Source organism: Lithobates pipiens, unplaced genomic scaffold (assembly GCF_037356315.1).
Source record: "Lithobates pipiens isolate NorthernLeopardFrog02 unplaced genomic scaffold, aLitPip1_a1.2 Scaffold_16, whole genome shotgun sequence".
NCBI classification, from domain to species: domain Eukaryota; kingdom Metazoa; phylum Chordata; class Amphibia; order Anura; family Ranidae; genus Lithobates; species Lithobates pipiens.
In genome coordinates, this window is record NW_027507748.1 from 635,405,033 (window position 1) to 635,418,808 (window position 13,776).

The following is a 13,776-nucleotide window of genomic DNA, read 5'->3' on the forward strand; positions in this document are numbered from 1 at the left end:
GCACACACGGGAAGACATAGTACGCCCTCCCAGAGTTATCGAGCCACGCTGTGGCAGTCGTCAGCTGTAGCATGGTTGTTCTGCTTTAAGGGACCAGGAAATCTATTTTTTTGGGGTGTTAACAAACACTTTAATAAATGAACATGGATGTAGCTTGGAAAAATTGTGAGAAGACGAAGAAGACGAAGAAGACGAAGACGAAGAAGACGAAGAAGACGAAGAAGACGAAGAAGACGAAGAAGACGAAGAAGACGAAGAAGACGAAGAAGACGAAGAAGACGAAGAAGACGACGAAGAAGACGAAGACGAATTTTTGTACTCACCATAAAATCCTTTTCTATGAAGTTCATCGACGGACACAGCAGCTCTTTTTAACCTTAGGATTATATTGCCCCTTTAGGAGAGGACTAGGCACAACGTGTTAAAAACAGCAACACTTGCACAGTACCGCCCAGGGGCAGTCCTACTGGCTATAACCCCTCACACTGCATCCAGCAGCTCAGTTCGTCAAAAGCAGTACACACATAGATAGGAGGGGTGGGTGCTGTGTCCATCAATGAACTTCAGAGAAAAGGATTTAACGGCGAGTACAAAAATCCTATTTTCGCTAACATTCACTGACGGACACAGCATCTTCATCTTGACCTTAGTGACGTCCCCAAGCAGTGTCAAAGAAAGGAGGGGTGGGAACAGCAAACAACAATAACTCCACCCATAACCAGAGCTCCTTAATGGAGGAGTTACAACCTTAAACAGCCGCCTGTAAAACCTTGCAGCCGAAGCAAGCATCCGAAGATGCACTCACATCAACCTTGTAAAATTTTGTGAAAGTGTGAACGGACGACCAGGTTGCCGCCTTACACACCTGGAAAACGGACGCTTTATGTCGGAAAGCTCAAGAGGCACAAATTGCCCTGGTGGAATGCGCCCCGACAGTAAAAGGAGGCGCCCGTCCCCTTATGGCAAAAGCCTGAACTACAATCTGTCTGATCCACCGATAGATTGTGGCCAATGAGACCGCCAGTCCCTTCTTCGGACCAGCCACCTATACAAACAGTGAGTCCGACCTCCGAAAAGGAGCCGTAGCAGACAGATGCATCTGCAGAGCCCGAACGACGTCCAAGGAATGCAAAGCCACCTCTTTGGGGTGTGACGGCCGAGAACATAAGGACGGAAGCACAATGTCCTCATTTAGATGAAAGACTGAAACAACGTTTGGAAGAAACGAAGGCTGCGGACGCAGCACTGCCTTATCCTTGTGGAGGATCAAGTAGAGAGACTTGAAAGACAAGGCCGCCAACTCAGGAACCCTCCTGGCAGATGTAATAGCCACTAGAAAGACTACTTTCTGAGAGAGTGTCAATAAGGGATAATATCACCCTAATATTTTCAAACAGCGGTTTCTGAAGCACGAGAGCACCAGATTCAAATCGCACGGAGGTAGTGGTGGTCGAACCGGAGGGGCCACATGTCAAACCCCCTGAACAAAACGAACCCACCAATGAATAAGTCGCCAAGGAACGCTGAAAAAAGAAAGCCAAAGCGGATATCTGCCCCTTAATGGTGATAAATGCAAGTTTTGGATCCACCCCTTGCTCCAAAGAAATAAATAAATAAAATAAACAGCAGGATCCTGGAAACTGAATATGTACATGGACGCCACCCCATCTCCTCACACATGGAGATGTAGGCCTTCAACGTACGATAATAAATCTTCTGAGATAATGACTTCAGTGCCCTCAACATAGTATATAGTACCGAATCCGACAGACCTTGGTCCCTTAGCACCTGGCTTTCAACAGCCATGCCGTTAATGCTAGTGATCGTAAAGCAGGATGAAGTATTGGACCTTGCGACAGACGGTCCTCTCACATCGGCAGTCGCCAAGGAACTTCCGCTACCATTCGTACTATGTCGGTGTACCACGGACGCCGAGGCCAATCTGGGGCAATCAAAATTACCGCAATCCCCTTGGCCACCACTCTGCAAAGCAGACGTGGTAGAAGTTTGAGTGGGGGGGGGGCATAAATCAGTCGATAATGCCCCCATGGAGCCACCAACGTGTCTACCACGTCTGCCCAGGGATCCTTTGACCTGGGCACAAAACCTACCTTCCGACTGAGTTGAGAAGCCAGGAGATCCACAGCTGGCGTGCCCCACCTTAGGCAAAGGAGCCAAAATACATCTGGATGTAGCGACCATTGGTCCAGCATCTGACAACTTGGGTAGTATGCTTGCCAGTTTTTTCCACCTAGAATGTACAAGGCCGACAGAGCTGGCATGTGCCGCTCTGCCCACCGCAGGATGTGAGCGTCCACCAGTGCTGCAGCCAAGCTCATTGTCCTTTCCTCCTTGATGATTGACAATACGCCACCGCCGTAGCATTGTCTGACTGGATCCTGACTGGACGCCCCTGCAGCCTCTGCGACCATGTGGAGAGGCACTGCCTGATAGCCCGAAGTTCCAGAACATTGATCAGCAGGCGGGAGTCTTCCTGGGTCCACTGTATGACCCAAACTCCACCCCAACCAGTCAGGCTGGCATCCATTGTGATCACTGTCCAATGAAGAGGAAAAAACGACTTCCCAGACCGAAGAGCCAGCGACCTCAGCCACTCGAGCAGGGAGTCATTGACTAGCTGACTCACTGGAATTTGACAATCCAGTGACAACAGAGATTTGCCCCATCTTGACAGGATCTCCTTTTGCAAGACTTGAGTGTGGAATTGAGCATATGTTACCGCCTCGAAAGTGGCAACCATGAGACCCAGGACCCGCATACAAAAAAACGCAGTGACGACCACCTGTGGGACACCAACAACTTCACCGCAGCTTGAAGAGTCTGCAGCTTGTCCAAAGGAAGAAAGACTCATAGGAGTCCAGAAGCAGCCCCAAGTACTCCAGGTGTTGAGTCGGCACCAACACTACTTCTGTAGGTTCAGTACCCAACCAAACAAGAGTTTTCATGGTGATTGCCACATCCTCCCTTAATTCTGAGGCGGAAGCTGCCCTCAGAAGGTGGTTGTCCACATAACCTGCGATTGCGATCCCTCGCTGCCTTAGCAAAGCCAAAAATGGGGCTAGCACCTTGGTGAAGACCCTCTGTGCCGATGTTAGACCAAAAGATCAAATTGGTAGTGCTCGTCCCCGACCGCAAATCGCAGAAACTTCTGATACTTCATGCATATGGGGACATGCAAGTATGCGTCCTTGATGTCCAAGGATGCCAGAAAACCCCCCTGATGGAGTGCAGTGACCACTAAGCGAACGGATTCCATCCTGAACCTTTGTACTTTCACAAAGCTGTTGAGGGCCTTGAGGTCCAGGACCGGACGGAACCCTTCCTTCTTGGGGTCTACAAACAGATTGGAGTAGAATCCCTGAAACCATTCCGGCGTCAGTACAGGTACTATCACCCCGCACAGCAGCAGATCCTGTACTGCCCAAAACAGGGCTTCCCAATGAGCCAGAAGCAGATGAAGGCTGAAGGGGAAAAATAAAATATCAGTTTGGCGGACAAGAAAGAAACTATCTTGTACCCTGAAGAAACCAAGAGTCGGGCGGGGCCAAACCTTCATGGGTTAACAGATTTGCTTGCAGGCTTGGTTGGCTTGCGAAACCAGGGACGCTTTTGTCCCTCAGCATGCAGACTCTTACCCCCAGTAACATTCTTAATAATGTCAACCAGCAAGACTCCAAATAGCCTCTCTCCTTGGAAAGGCAAGTCTGGCAGTGCTTTCTTAGATGCCTGGTCCGCAGACCACAATTTTACCCAAATCAGGCAACGTAACACTACTGCTGCTACTGAGGCTCTAGAGAGCAAGGGGGCCATATCTAAGGCCACATCACAGACATACTTAAGGCCCTGCACAAACTAGTCCGCCAGCTTCACACAGACTGGGGAAGCCTATTGCTTCTCCAATTCACGGTGCAACAATTTTGCCCATTCAAGTAAGTGTCTGCGACACCAGGGCCATGGCAAACACTGGCCGCAATGCTGACCCCCACCACGGTAAACATGGACTGGGCAACCGCCTCAGCCCTTCTGTCAGCAGGGTCCTTGAAAGCAGGAGTCCCTTCCACCGGAATCGTGGTTACCTTATTTAACCTGGATACCGGGGGGGGGGGGGGGGGACGACAACAATCGGAGGAGATGTCCATTTTTTTCAGGAGACTCTCCTCAAAAGGAGTAACGCACCGCCATGCACTTCGGGACTGAAAAGACCCGCTGCGGTTTTCCCCACGCCTTGTAAATAAACTTATTAAAATAAGTTAGGTAAGGAAACACCTTAGCCATGCGGGCCGGCTTGTGTGACCCGAAAGGGACCGACATCTCTGTAGATGCCCCCGCCGTATCCTCCATTTTTTAGGGTATCCCGCACTGCTGTAATAAGTGCTCCTACAAGCGACTTTTCCTGTGCTGACCCGGACACGGAGTCATCCTCACTGTCCAAACGGTCCTTGTCCGCATCCTCTGATACATCAGAACAGGGGCCGCCTGTCACAGCGGGACCCGAGTCTGAATCAGAGCTTTCCCCAGAAAACGGTGGGGGGAGGGGGCGTTTTCTACCCCCCCTTGCAACCGCATGCCACTTGCACCCTGGCAACAAAGGCCTCCAGGACCGCCGACAGAGCGTCCATAGACACCGCAGGTGCAGGTGAACCAGTTGCAATAATAGGGATGTCTAGGGAAGAAACGCCAGCTTCTGACGCCATGCTGACCCACACTCGCCTGTCACCACTTAGGGACCCAAGGCAAGTCACACAAAAAGTTCACCCTCCTAGCTACCACAGACTGAGGGGCCCCCAGCAGGACTCACCATCCTGACCCAGGTACTGCGCTATGCTGCTACTGTCCGCTCTCCCGTGTCATCCATGAGGTGTCTGTGGGAAAGCGCACTGTTCTAGAAGGAAACAAGCACCCAGCGCTAGAGGCAAAACTACCTGAGGCTACTGGAACATGGCTGCCAGCCACCTCAGCAAAAACGTCTGAGGGCGCCAAGAAAATGGCCACCAAACTACTAGAAAATGTCTGAAAAAATGGCCGCGGCCCCAGGAAAATGGCCGCAGAGTGTGCGATGGCCTCCTCACATGTCTCACACAGCACAAACAGCCCACCGTGGCCAAGAAACAGGGAAGAGGACATATTAGCGGACCCTCAACACCCAGCGCAGACCCCTGCCAGAACCCAGAGCCCCCCCCCCCGGAGGACCCCCGGCCAGGTACATGCACCGCACCCCCACGTGCCCAGTCAAACAGTGGCCCATAGCATGGGGAGGAGGGAAGGGACAGGGAGAGAAGAAAGGGAGAGTGAGAGTCCCCCTAGACAACCTCCCAGGGAATGACCAGCTGCTCCATCCTGCCGAGACAAATGGAACTATACTTACCCCTCCTGCAGGGACTGCTGGACACACTCCACAGACAGACCCATCACCTGAGCAGTATGGGGTGGCTGCCAGCCACGGAACACTGCAACACAGACAGCAGTAGCCCATCATATGTGTGCCCCGGAGCATATAGCTCACTGGCCGCCCCTGGATCCGACAGGGAAGGTCGTAACCGACCCAGCGCATAGCTAGGGCCTGCTCAAACTCGATGGCCAGGCTGGGAGACTACAAGGATCTATATTGTCCAGCCTGTCACCCAGCCTGGCTGTTGATTGTAGATCACAGGAATCAAAAAAACGCAGAAAAAAAATAAAAAATTTCCAGGACCAATGGTCCCACCGGGAGCCAGGTCCTTCTACACTAGGCAGTAGAAAACTGAGCTGCTGGATGCAGTGTAAGGGGGTGTAGCCAGAAGGACCGCCCCCCTTGGCGGTACTGTGCAAGTGTTGCTGTTTTTAACACTTTCTCCTAAAGGGGCGATATAACCCTAAGGTCAAGAAGAGCTGCTGTGTCCGTCAATGAACGATACAGAAAAGTGTGCAATAAGTACAAAGACTAACATCTCCGGATGTCTTAACACTGTTCTATAAAACAGCAACTAATAGTGTTAAATATAAATGCAGGTGACGTAACAGAGTAGGTGGATATACTTTGTACTTACTGAGATAGTACCATTGTCCAGGCCTATGGACAGCCTCCGGGTTTCTGGATTAAAAGACATACAAGAACATGGAGCTGAAAAATATAAAACACAAAGTGCCATTAGCATTGAAGAGGTTGTAATAAACACTGGTGGCATAGGTTTCTTACTATGAAAGTGTGCCTCTTACACTACATGTCAACAAGGGCAGACGGGTTAAAGTAATTTGAATCACTTTTAGCGGCTGATGTAATCACTTACGAAGTATACAGTTTCTGTCTTTATCTTTTAATCCTTGCCTATGTTCCAGTTTCAGCTGGTGCCATGATCACTGCACTAGGTTTCCCGTTTCAGGGTGTCTCCTACATGGAGTTGTGTCTGCCTATACTGTGTGCATCAATAGAAACACACAACCCTCTAGCCTAGGATACAAGGCACTCAAATGCAACTTTCTTCCCCCAAGCCAACTGGTCCAAGACTGCGCTGTCCACTGATAACTCCTATGAAGACCAGAAGTTCAAAGAAGCAGCACTGAGAGAACAGGACATTGGAAGCTGTGTAAGAGTATTACCAAATAGTTTACTGGGGAATGCATTGTATTGTGTGCTCATTAAGCGAAAAACACTGAGGGTTTAATACTACTTTAACCAGTTCCCGACCGCGCTATAGCCAAAAGACAGCTACAGCACGGTCATCTAGTTCTGAGAGGGTGTTTATGGACGTCCTCCCATAATCGAAACCAGCGCACTGTGATCATGGTAAAGGACCAATCACAGCGGCCCTTTACCATTTGATCAGCTGTGTCCAATCATGCTGGTTTTCGGCATTCCTTTCCTCACGCACTGTCACAGCGTGAAGAGAGCCAGAAACTGGCAATTCTGACAGGGGACATTTACACTGGTATCGGGGCACTGATTATTAGTGCACTGATGATCAGTGCTGATTATCAGTGCCGCCCCATCAGTGAAAGAGAAAAAATTGCTTGCAAAATCTTATAACAGATATAATCTTTTTTTTTTATTTTTTTTTCAGTCTTCTTTCAAAAAATAAAAAATCCCTTGGTGATTAAACACCACCAAAAGAAAGCTCTATTGATGCACTGATGCCAACGCTCTTGTAAGCACATACACCGTGCACAGGTCACTGAGGGTTAACGCTTATAAGCTAGGGACTAAGGGGTAAAGCAGTATTGAACCCAAAAGCAAACTTTAATTATACTACAGATTACCAAGTCTTGTATGCGATTGGTTGTATTCATTTTTTCATTTATTCTTTTTTAGGCTTTTATTTTTACCTGGTGATCTGGCCAGAAAGTCTTATTTTTCAACAGAGCAAACTGTCCTGCAGATTTCGCAAGTAAAGGGATGAGAAAAAACATTTACCAGTGACAGGGGTGCTTACAATGAAAAACGGTTGCTGTAACTGCTAATAAAAAAAGTGTTAGCTGGAGGTTGGCTTCAATTTGTATAGTATATCTAAATATGCTAGCTAATCTAACACCCCACTCACCCAAAATTAACAATGCTGCTGTCCAAAAGGCGCCCCCTGTGCTCCTTCATCCAGAGTGGAGACACTAGCACAGGAAGTGTGTTACTGGCCAAATGACAGATGAGAAACAGGCTGGTGCGAAGTCAGATAAAACATTGTTTTATTATTGAATGCAAACAGTCAAAAAGAAAGCCAACACGTTTTTGGCTGTCAGGCCTTGATCATGGCTCAGCCATGATCAAGGCCTAATGGCTGAAACGCATTGTATTTTTTGACTGTTGTTCGGATGCAATAATAAAATGCTGTTTTAGCCGACTTCCATGGCACTAGCCTTTCTCCTTTTTTTGCATGGACTATATGGAGGTGTACAGAGACTTCACAGGCTGAGTGCTGTGTTCTTGAGGCTCACCAGGCATTGCACAGGAGGTAGTAGCTCGGATGCACCCGTTACCAGAACCTGGCGCAAAAGCTTGGCCCATTCAGTTAGGGTCAGACACCAGGGCCAAAGGCAGGAGCGGTCACACTGTCATATCTGTCATAGTAAACATGCAGCGTGCCACAGACTCCACTTTCCTATCAGCCGAGTCTTTAAAGGATGGGGAATCCTCCACTGGGATTATAGTTGCTTTATTCAACCTGGAAACAGGAGGATCCACTTTAAAAAAAAAAAAAAAAAAAAAAAAAAAAAAAGGGATTCCTCAAAAGGTTAACGTACTGCAAAACATTTGGGGATCACAAAAGGTTGCTTTGGTTGCCCCCACACCTTATAAACAAATTTGTCAAAATAGGGAAGATAAGTAAACACCTTACTTGAATGAGGCGCCTTGTGTGTACCAAAAGGGACAGCCACGTCTGTGGCCACATTAGCCACAACCTCCATTTTTAAAGTCACACGCACTGCAGTAACAAGTGCATCCACCAGCATTTCCTCATTCGCTGCTAAGACTGTAGAGGAGTCATCCTCACTATCGGATGGATCAGGGAGCGTGGTATCAAGTTCCACTGGACAGGTCACGTCCGCAGCGGCACCAGACTCCGGTGAGACAGACTGAGCAGGAGAAGGCGGAGGACGCTTCCTGCAAGACCTTTGCCCACACACCACATCCAACCGTGAACCAAGGACTGTAGGACCGCCATCAGTGCATTAATGGGGAGCTGGGGTTCCAAGGGTGTCTCCATGAGAGGGGTCAGTGGGGGAAATGTGATCCTGAGACTCCATAAGATATGGGAGACCCCCCAGCAACTCACGCCGGGGGGGGTTATGTGCACGGAGACAGGATAACCCCCCAGCCGTGCTGCGCTAGGTCACCAATTATACCTGGCGTCCGGATTTGTCGAGCCCTGCGGTAAAGCTTAGTGAATTGACCCAAATGTGTGTATTTTGGTGGTGGGATCTCACTGGGGAAGGACCAGTCTGTGTGCTGGTGGTGTGATGTAGCTGGTGAAGGATCAAGGAGAGGTTCTTTTGGACTTCAGAAAAGTATGCAAACTTATAGTAGAAATTATATAGTATAGAACGGTCATTACACCCGGCAGTTACCCGATTCCGTTTGCTAGTTGTTATGGGCAACCCCCTTTACAATTTACATGTATTCTTAAATTATGCACACACAAAATCAAGGCATGGAGCAACAGAAAATAAAATTGGTTTACGACAGCAGTCCAAAAATAATTATAGAGCGCGTTCCCACTAGAAAGCGTTAGCGTAAATTGAGTTTTTACAAAGAAAAAAAAAAGTGGTTCTAAAGACAGAAGTTTTTTTATCTTAATGCATTCTATGCATGAAGATAAAAACCCTTCAGTGTGTAGCTCCCCCCTCATACTTACCTGAGCCCCATCTCGATCCAACGATGTTGCATAAAAGCTTAGCCTGTGGCGGCCATTGAGTCCTGCCAAAGTCAGTGAGCCAACGTGGAGAGAGAGGGCGAGGCTGAGCCTCAATATCTGAATTGGCACACAAAGCAGCCGTTTGCGGTGGGGGCACTCGGCAGGAGCCAGGAGTGCCGGTGACAGATCCAAGAATAGGAGGATCTGGGCTGTTGTGTGCAAAACCACTACACAGGGTAGGTAAGTATGACATGTTTGTTATATATAAAAAAAAAAAAAAAAAGCTTTAATATCACTTTAACTTGATTGGTTAACTGTGCACTCTAATGCAGCGTGTAGCACTTCTTTCCAAAGCACTGCAACACAAGCATATGCTGAAATACAGTCTACTGAAGACAATGTATTTCCAATGTTGAGGATTGTGCTGTAAAACACATCTGGAGGAAAGGAGTCCTGTGAAATGGGTTTATCAAGGTCATCTGTGCCAAACAACTTACCTGGCATTGCATGATATATACTAGGCCAGAACTGACCACTGTCTCTCTTTATCCAAACACGCACTGTCCTGAAAAAAATAACATTGGTGAGACACAAGGATACAGGTAGTGAGGTACAATTACAGCTACATAGGGACGTGTCAGAGCAGAACAGTTTGAAATTCCATTAGGTGTCACTTGAGCCCCATCAGCCATTTTGTGCACTAGGGCAAGGTGGCATTCTACTAATCCAACTTCCGTATTCCAGCTGCAGTGAAACTACAACTCTCATCCTTCCTCTGCGAGTCATGCCTGTGGTTGTCAGTCTTCCAATGCCTCCTGAGACTTGTAGCTAGGGCTGCAACTAACGATTATTTTCATAATCGATTAGTTGACCGATTATTGTTTCGATTAATCGGTTAATAACCTTAAAATAATAAAAATAAAAAAATAAAGTAATTTTGCTGCGATTTGCATTTTTACTTTTTTTGGCCAATTTGTTGTTGGGCAGATTAAAAAACACGAATTGCCGCAAAACGCATTACATGCTTTTCTGCAGCTTCTCCATTGAAGTATATTGAACCAAAAAAACAAAATAGCACTGTTTCGCGTTTAAAAAAAAAACGACCTTGTCTTTTCCAAATACACAGCAGCTGAAAAAAATAATAGATGTGAACTAGTCCCATAGGAAACCATGTAAATGAACTGTAGTGTGTTTCTGTAAAAAGCACCAAAAAAAAAAAAAACACACAGAGGTGTGACCCAGGCCTGAGATGTTTAGTAACAAAATGGGGTTAAAAAAAACTAAAATTAGTACAAAAAGAGAAAATAATCGCTACTGTAAGGGGTTAATTTTTTACTATGGGACAGTGAAAGTAATATTTACAGTAGCGATTTGCTCTTTTTGTACTATAAAGGGCTAATTTTTGTTATTTTTTTAACCCCATTATGTTAGTGGCCGATTAATCGATTATGAAAATAGTAATCGATTAATTTCATAATCAATTAGTATTTTATTAATTGATTCGTTGTTTCGGCCCTACTTGTAGCTAAACAGCTGGAGTGCCAAGGTTACCCATCTCTGCGCTTGAGAATAAGGACCTTGGGGGGGGGGGGGGGGACAAAGTGATACAGCAAGAGTGGCAAATGGCACAAATTATTTCAAGGTATTCATGGGGCAATCTTATGGTGAACAAGTCACTCTGGGAGAACGGCAAAGAAAACATTCTAGGTTGGAAATAATGGATCTTTCCCGGTTTTCTTCCCTAGCAATAATAATTTCCCCATCTCTGTAATCCTACTACTGCTGTGCCGAGCTGCATACCCCTGACCCCTGCACTTGGGACTGAATGAATAATCTGCAGCAGAAGCCAGGGAATTTCACCTGCAATCCACTGGTTGTAGCAGCAATGCATTGTAGGCTCAAATGCAATAATATTATAATATATATATATATATATATATATATATATATATATATATATATATATATATATATATATATATATATATATATATATATATATATATATATATATATATATATATATATATATATATATATATATATATATATCTCGATTCACATTTATTTATTTTTTTTGATGGACACCACGCTGGTCCTGGGGATCTACAGGCAGGAGTTTAGGTGAGGCCACAGCTTCAGCCTAGTTTGTGGCATCCGGCCTCGTGGACTAGGGCAAAGCCGTGGCCTCGCCTAAAAAAACTCCTGCCCGCAGCACCTCAGGACTGGTACAGTGTCGGTCCTGGTAAAAATATAAAAAAAAAATTATTATAATATATATGTGTATATATATATTTTTTTTTTTATTATTATTATTATTATTAATATATTTTCAGCCTGTCATACATGGCTCGAATCCTCTATGGCCAGCCAAAGTGAAATGAAAACAAGCACACTTGTGCTAGTTCCTATAAAACTGACAAATCTTGCAACCGCTTACACAGTACTCTGTCTCTGCCACCAAAGAAGCTTACAAACTATAATCCCTACCAGGGAGACACTCCTGGATTGAAGCTGGTTACCTGATTATACAGAAGAATATACTCTACTTAAGCTAGCCATAGATAGATCAAAACCTGGCCAGTTCAGCAGGGACAATTCTAATGATTCTGTTCTGAAAATACTACGTCCCTGGCAGCCTCAATATTTTGAGACAATTCCTCAGAACAAGTGTGCAACACGAGAAGCCAGAACTCCTGAACTTCAGTCTTGTACGGAAGCGATTGGATCAGAATAGGCCTGTGAGAACAAACCAAATCTATAGCTGTAGTCCTCATTCAGCTCATGGCTAACAAACCGGAGAGAAATTATTCAGAAGATTCCTTCAGAAATCCAACATCTGGCATGTACCGCGTTTCCCCGAAAATAAGACCTAGCTTTATTTTTCAGCCGAGCTGCAATATAACCCCTACCCTGAAAATAATCCCTAGTTTATAAATGCTTGTAATATCCTATAATCCACTCTATTACAGTAGTATATATTGTAAAATGTGTGCGTTTCTGTAATATAATTGCGGGGGAGAGAGCTCTAGCAGGTCAGAGGAGCACTATAACAAAGGTATTTGGCACAATTATATTACAGAAACACACACGTTGTTCATTATATACTAATGTAATAGAGAGGATTTTACAAGCATTTTAACTCAATTCACACTGGGAATTCCTATCAGGCAAGGAGAGAAAAGACAGCACATTACATGGCAAGACCTACCCCGAAAATAAGCCCTACCAAAAATAATATAAGACCCGGACTTATTTTCAGGGAAACACGGTAACAAGTTATCTATGAGTAGGAAGACTTGGGAAGTACTACCTGACTTCTGATCATTTGCTGGTAACACAATGTATACTAATCACTAGACAAAACAGGTACACTCAGTAGAAAAACTTTGTAATCTGCCATGCTAAACAGCGAAGCTACACAAGGTTTTTGAGCAAGTGACTATTACACATTTATATATACCCTATATTACCAGAAGTATTGAGACGCCTGCCTTTACACACATATGAACTTTAACCACTAAAAGGATCAAGCCTATTTCTGACACTTGTTGTTTACAAGTTAAAATCATTTTTTTTTGCTAGATAAATTACTTAGAACCCCTAAAAACGTGTGTGTGATATAGAGATTAATTATATATATATATATATATATATATATATATATATATATATATATATATATATATATATATATATATATATATATATATATATATATATATACATATATACATATATACATACACACATATATTCTTTTTTGACACCCCAGAGAATAAAAAAAAAATGGAGATTATTGCAATACTTTATGTCATACCGTATTTGTCTTACAAAGCATTTTCAGAATTCAAAAAAGTAAGTAAAACACTATGGCCTCTTTCACACTGACGTCCCGTTCAGGCCCGCCTGTCAGTTTTTCAGGCGGACCTGAACGGGTGCTCCATAGAGCTCTATGGAGCGTCGGATGTCAGCGGTGACATGTCCGCTGACATCCGACCCGCTCCGATCCGAAAAAGTGTAACGGAGGAAAAAGCTATTTTTTCCATCCATCTGCGGATCGGATCGGGTGACGACGGGCACTGCGGTCCGTCGTCATCCGATCTCCCATAGGGGAGAGTGGCGCTGTGACAGGTCCGTCCCTGCGCAGTGTGCAGAGACGGAGCTGTCATCTCCCTGCTCAGCGGGGATCGGCGGAGTGATCCCCGCTGAGCAAACGGATAACCACGGGGCGGATCAGAACTGATCCGCCCCATGTGAAAGGACCCTAAAGCTAGCCCAATTGTTTTCTATGATGTGAAAGATAATGTTACGCCTAGTAAATTGATACCCAACATGTAATGCTTCAAAATTGCGCCCGCTTGTGGAATGGCGACAAACTATGACACTTAAAAATCTCTATAAGCGACATGTAAAAATGTCTTCAGGTTACCAG

At 45.5% G+C, this 13,776-nt stretch overlaps 1 protein-coding gene across 2 annotated transcripts in view; it reads right to left on the bottom strand.

Annotated features, from left to right (window-relative positions):
- Positions 1-13,776, bottom strand: part of WDFY2 (WD repeat and FYVE domain containing 2) — a 151,406-nt gene that overhangs the window by 110,734 nt on the left and 26,896 nt on the right. The window contains exons 2-3 of one of the 2 annotated variants that reach the window (XM_077484227.1): positions 9,839-9,906; positions 6,048-6,121 (exon numbers count right to left, since the gene is read on the bottom strand). In XM_077484227.1, the coding sequence (XP_077340353.1) occupies positions 6,048-6,121; positions 9,839-9,906 (142 nt within the window). The remainder of the gene's footprint in view (positions 1-6,047; positions 6,122-9,838; positions 9,907-13,776) is intronic. The other variant, XM_077484228.1, reaches the window with a different exon arrangement.